The following is a 4316-nucleotide window of genomic DNA, read 5'->3' on the forward strand; positions in this document are numbered from 1 at the left end:
AACATTTTATTTATATTTTAAAGCTTATTTATTTATTTTGAGAGAAAGTGTGAGAAAGAGCAAGAAGGAAGAAGGATAGAAAGAATCCCAAGCAGGGTCTGTGCTCTCTGCCCCAACACAGGGCTCAATCTCATGAACCGTGAGTTCATGACCTAAACTGAAATCAAGAGTCAGAGGCTTAACTGACTGAGCCACCCAGCACCCCCCATTCCACTCTTATACTCAGGATAACTGCAATTGCCATCTCTGAGTGAGAATCTCCCTCCCCATCACTCCTCTCAGAGCCTTGGCTACATCCTTATTCCGGAGAGTATAAATCAAAGGATTCAGGGTAGGAGTAATGATGCTATAGAACACAGAACCAACTTTGTCTTGCAGTGGAGTTCTCTGGGATCTGGGCCTCATATATGAGAAGATGCAGGCACCAAACCAAAAGGAAACCACAATGAGGTGAGAGCTACAAGTGGCAAAAGCATTTCTCTTACTCCCAGCTGAACGCATCTGAATGACACTGTGGAGAATGAAGGCATACGATGTAGAAATGAAGAGGGTGGGGAGGAGGAGAAGTACAATGCTGATGATGTACACTATGGTCTCATATACAGTGATGTCTCCACACACCAACTTCAAAATAGCTGGAAACTCACAATAGAAGTGGTGGATTTTTCGAGACCCACAGAAAGGTAAGTGCATCAAGATCACTGTGTGAATTAGAGAGTTTATGGATGCTCCCAGCCACGACATGACCACCATCATCAGTCCCACCTTTCTGTTCATGAGAACAGTATAGCGAAGTGGATGACAGATGGCAACATAGCGGTCATAAGACATGAGAGCTAAGAGAAGACACTCAGCACCACCCAGAGACAAATACAGGAAGTGCTGGGTTGCACAGCCCACAAAGGAGATGGTCTTCTTGCCAGATAGGTAGTTGGTAGCCATCTTGGGGATGGTTGTGGAGACATGCATCAGATCCATGAGGGAGAGCTGGCTGAGCAGGAAGTACATGGGTGTATGAAGCCGAGCATCAGCACAGATGAGGAGAATAGTGAGCATGTTGCCACTCACCGCAATAAGGAAGACCACTATGGTTAAAGAGAAAAGGAAAAGATGGGTGAGAGAGTCATCAAAGAGCCCTTCAAGGATGAAGTCTGCCAGAAAGGTCTGATTCCTCTGCCACATGTCCCCTTTCTCAGTCCTGAGGAAAGAGGAAAGAGATGAGTGTGATATCAGAAATACCGGGGTTCAGCACACCTGACAGTAAGCACCTTTTAATCTAGCAAAGAATTTGAGAAGAGAATTTTTTTTTCTATTTCTGATTATTCAACAGCTCTAATTATTGAAATAAACTTTTAGAAAAAGAACTCAAATCTCTCTTCACAAACGTGATTAACTCTGAAAATCCAGAATATCTGCATTCTGTTAAGTGCCATTCTTCAAAACAAGAGTCTCTCCTCATTAAGGAAGAAGTGTGTGTGTGTGTGTGTGTGTGTGTGTGTGTGTGTACACATAAGGAAGAAATATATATATACACATACATGTGTATATACACATATATTTTTATACACATATATGATGTATATTTTATATATTTTTATATACCTCATATACATGTATTTTTATACACATTATATATGTGTATATCTTTACACACATATGCTTATATATGTGTATATCTTTACACACATATGCTTTTATATGTGTATATATACTTTATGTGCACTAAATTTTATATACTTTATATAGATACTTATGAGTATGTGTACTTTTTTATAAGTATAAATATAAACATATACGTTTAGTGGATTGTACAAAAATTTGGCCTTACACAGTTGTGAAAGCTGGTTAAGCTGTCTATATAAGGTTGTCACCTTTGTGTCTGATCGTGGAACTTGAGGTCTGTAGGGCAAGTGGTAAGGAAGGGAAAATGGATATAAAGGGTGGTAGATCAAGGGCAGACTGGAATATACAAGCCTGAGCTACAACCCCACGAGGGCAGACTGAAACCCATGTCAGTTCTTGTTGCCTCTGGAATTGGGGGATGTGGTTATTTGGAAGAAGCAGGGGCTCTTCCTAATGAGGCTAAACATGCACACCTGGCCCAGAAATCAGAGAGGATAAGTTAGGAGGATCCGGGAAACGTAGAGCAATCGCAGGCCCAACAGCTGCTTTCACACCAAGAGATTAAGTCAGCAGATCAGCAACCACATATGTAAACTACAAAATGGCTACTTCCTTTATGCCCTCTAAATCTCCCTTAGAATCTTTCCTATGGCCCATCTTCACCAGAAAAGCACAAAAATGGGAATTCTGGGAAGTATAATTCACCCTAGCAAAGAGGACATATTACAAAACCACCAGAGTCCATCCTCTGTTGGCTGGACATTCATACACATTTCCTTAAAGCCAATGAACACAACAAAGTCATTCTTCTGCCTAACATAACTATCCTGCATACAACTAAAAATGTGCAAAATATTTGTATAAAAATAGGGAAGAAATACCCATTACTATCGTCCACAAAATAAGTCATCCTATCCAAGCACCAACGCATTCTGTGGACCACAGTTAGCACTTTCAGTCACTCCTGTTCATGTCAATGGACTCACAAGCAAAGTAGCCACGGCAACAGGGATGGTGGTTATGCATGGGCTCAGCAACATGGACCTCTACTCACTGAAGCTGGTCTAGCTACAACCACTGCTGGGTGCCCAGTCGGCCAACAGCAGAGACCAACACGGAGTCTCTGATAAGGCAGCATTCACCAAAGGAATCAGCCAGCTACCTGGTGGCACACTGATTATGTTGGACTGCTTCAAATGCGGAAGGGACAATACTGTGTTCTTACTGGAATAGACACTTACTCTGGATATGGTTTCACCTTTCTTGCCTATAGTGCTACCGGCACAACTACCACCTGCAGACTTATAGAATACTTTATTCAACATGATGGTATTCCAAGAAGCATGGCTTCTGAATAAGAAATTCATTTCACAATAAATGAAGTATGGGATTGGGGCCATGCTCATGGAATCTACTGGGCTTACCAGAGTTTCCACCATTCTCAAACAACTGGCTTGATAGAATGGTAGAACAGCCTTTTGAAAACTCAGTAACAACACAATGGAGCGATGTCCTCCAGAATGTGGTATGTGCTCTAAGTCTGCATCCAGCTTAGAGTGCTGTTTCTCCTATTGCAAGGGTTCACTGGACCAGGAATCAAGAGGTAGAAATGGGAGTGAGTCCTCTTACTATAATGTCTGTAACTGTTGTCCCCCAGCAAAATGCTTGCTTCCTGTCCTTGCACTTTTAGACTTTGCTGATTTAGAGGTCTTAGTTCCAAGGGGAAGTATTCTTCCACCAGGTGACACAACAATGATTCCATTTACTCAGAGTTGAGACTGTCACCCTGCCACTTTGGGATCCTCATATCACTGAATCAACAAGCAAAGGAGGTTACTCTACTGGCTTGATGTGATTGATCCTGACTAGCAAGGAAAAACTGAGTTGCTACTATACCATGGGGATAAGAAGGAGCACATCAGGGATGTAGGGTATTTTCTATGGTGTCTCTCTATACTCAAATGTCCTGTGATAACAGTCAGTGGAAAACTACAACAACCCAATTCAGACAGGACTGCTAATGGCCCAGATCCTTCAAGAATGAAGGTTTGGGTCACTCCACAGGCAAGGAAAAATGACACTGTGGAAAAGGAAATATGGAATGGGTAGTGAAAGAAATAGTTATAAACACCAGCCATGACCATGTGACCAGCTGTAGAAACCAAAAGTGTAATAGTCATAGGCATTTCTTCCTTATTTTAATATGAACATTTTGTACATGTATATTACCCAAATATTTTTGTTTTCTTCCCCTTGGCCATCCCTTTTTCTAACAAAATATATATTAATATAATTAATTTCATATCTCAGTATGAATTTAACTAGATTAATATAGTTAAATATTAAATATCTCAGCATTTAAGCTATAGGATATTCTAACAAAAGATATATTAATATAATTAATTTCATATCTCAGTATGAATTTAACTAGATTAATATAGTTAAATATTAAATATCTCAGCATTTAAGCTATAGGACATAAAAGCAGGAGTATAATCAGATAGGAGTATAATGAATTTTACCTAAAGACAAAAAGAGGATTTTGTATCCTCTTATGGGGAAATGCTTGATGTGTTTTATATTCTCCTCTTGGGAAAAGGATAACATGTTTTTTCATTATACATGGGATAGTTGTATCATGTTAGGTGGAAGGGTAACTTGGTATTGTCTTTATTGGGAAGTTAAGTATAGTT

The 4316-nt window shown here is 40.0% G+C and overlaps 1 protein-coding gene across 2 annotated transcripts; it reads right to left on the reverse strand.

The window, feature by feature from the left end:
- Positions 1 to 222: 222 nt before the first annotated feature.
- Positions 223 to 1884, reverse strand: OR2AE1 (olfactory receptor family 2 subfamily AE member 1). Of its 2 annotated transcripts, XM_086692010.1 has the most exons (2): positions 1872 to 1884; positions 223 to 1199 (listed from the first exon to the last, which is right to left on the reverse strand). In XM_086692010.1, exon 2 carries the CDS (start codon positions 1180 to 1182, stop codon positions 223 to 225), a length of 960 nt encoding a protein of 319 aa, XP_086548136.1. In that variant the 5' UTR covers positions 1183 to 1199; positions 1872 to 1884. The 2 variants fall into 2 exon arrangements, with proteins under 2 accessions (XP_086548136.1, XP_025778913.1); XM_025923128.1 differs by lacking the exon at positions 1872 to 1884 and having other exon boundaries at positions 223 to 1182.
- Positions 1885 to 4316: the final 2432 nt, after the last annotated feature.

The sequence above is a fragment of the Puma concolor genome, chromosome E3 (genome assembly GCF_028749965.1).
Source record: "Puma concolor isolate L17-30 chromosome E3, mPumCon1.1.hap2, whole genome shotgun sequence".
In the NCBI taxonomy this organism is placed as follows: Eukaryota; Metazoa; Chordata; class Mammalia; order Carnivora; family Felidae; genus Puma; species Puma concolor.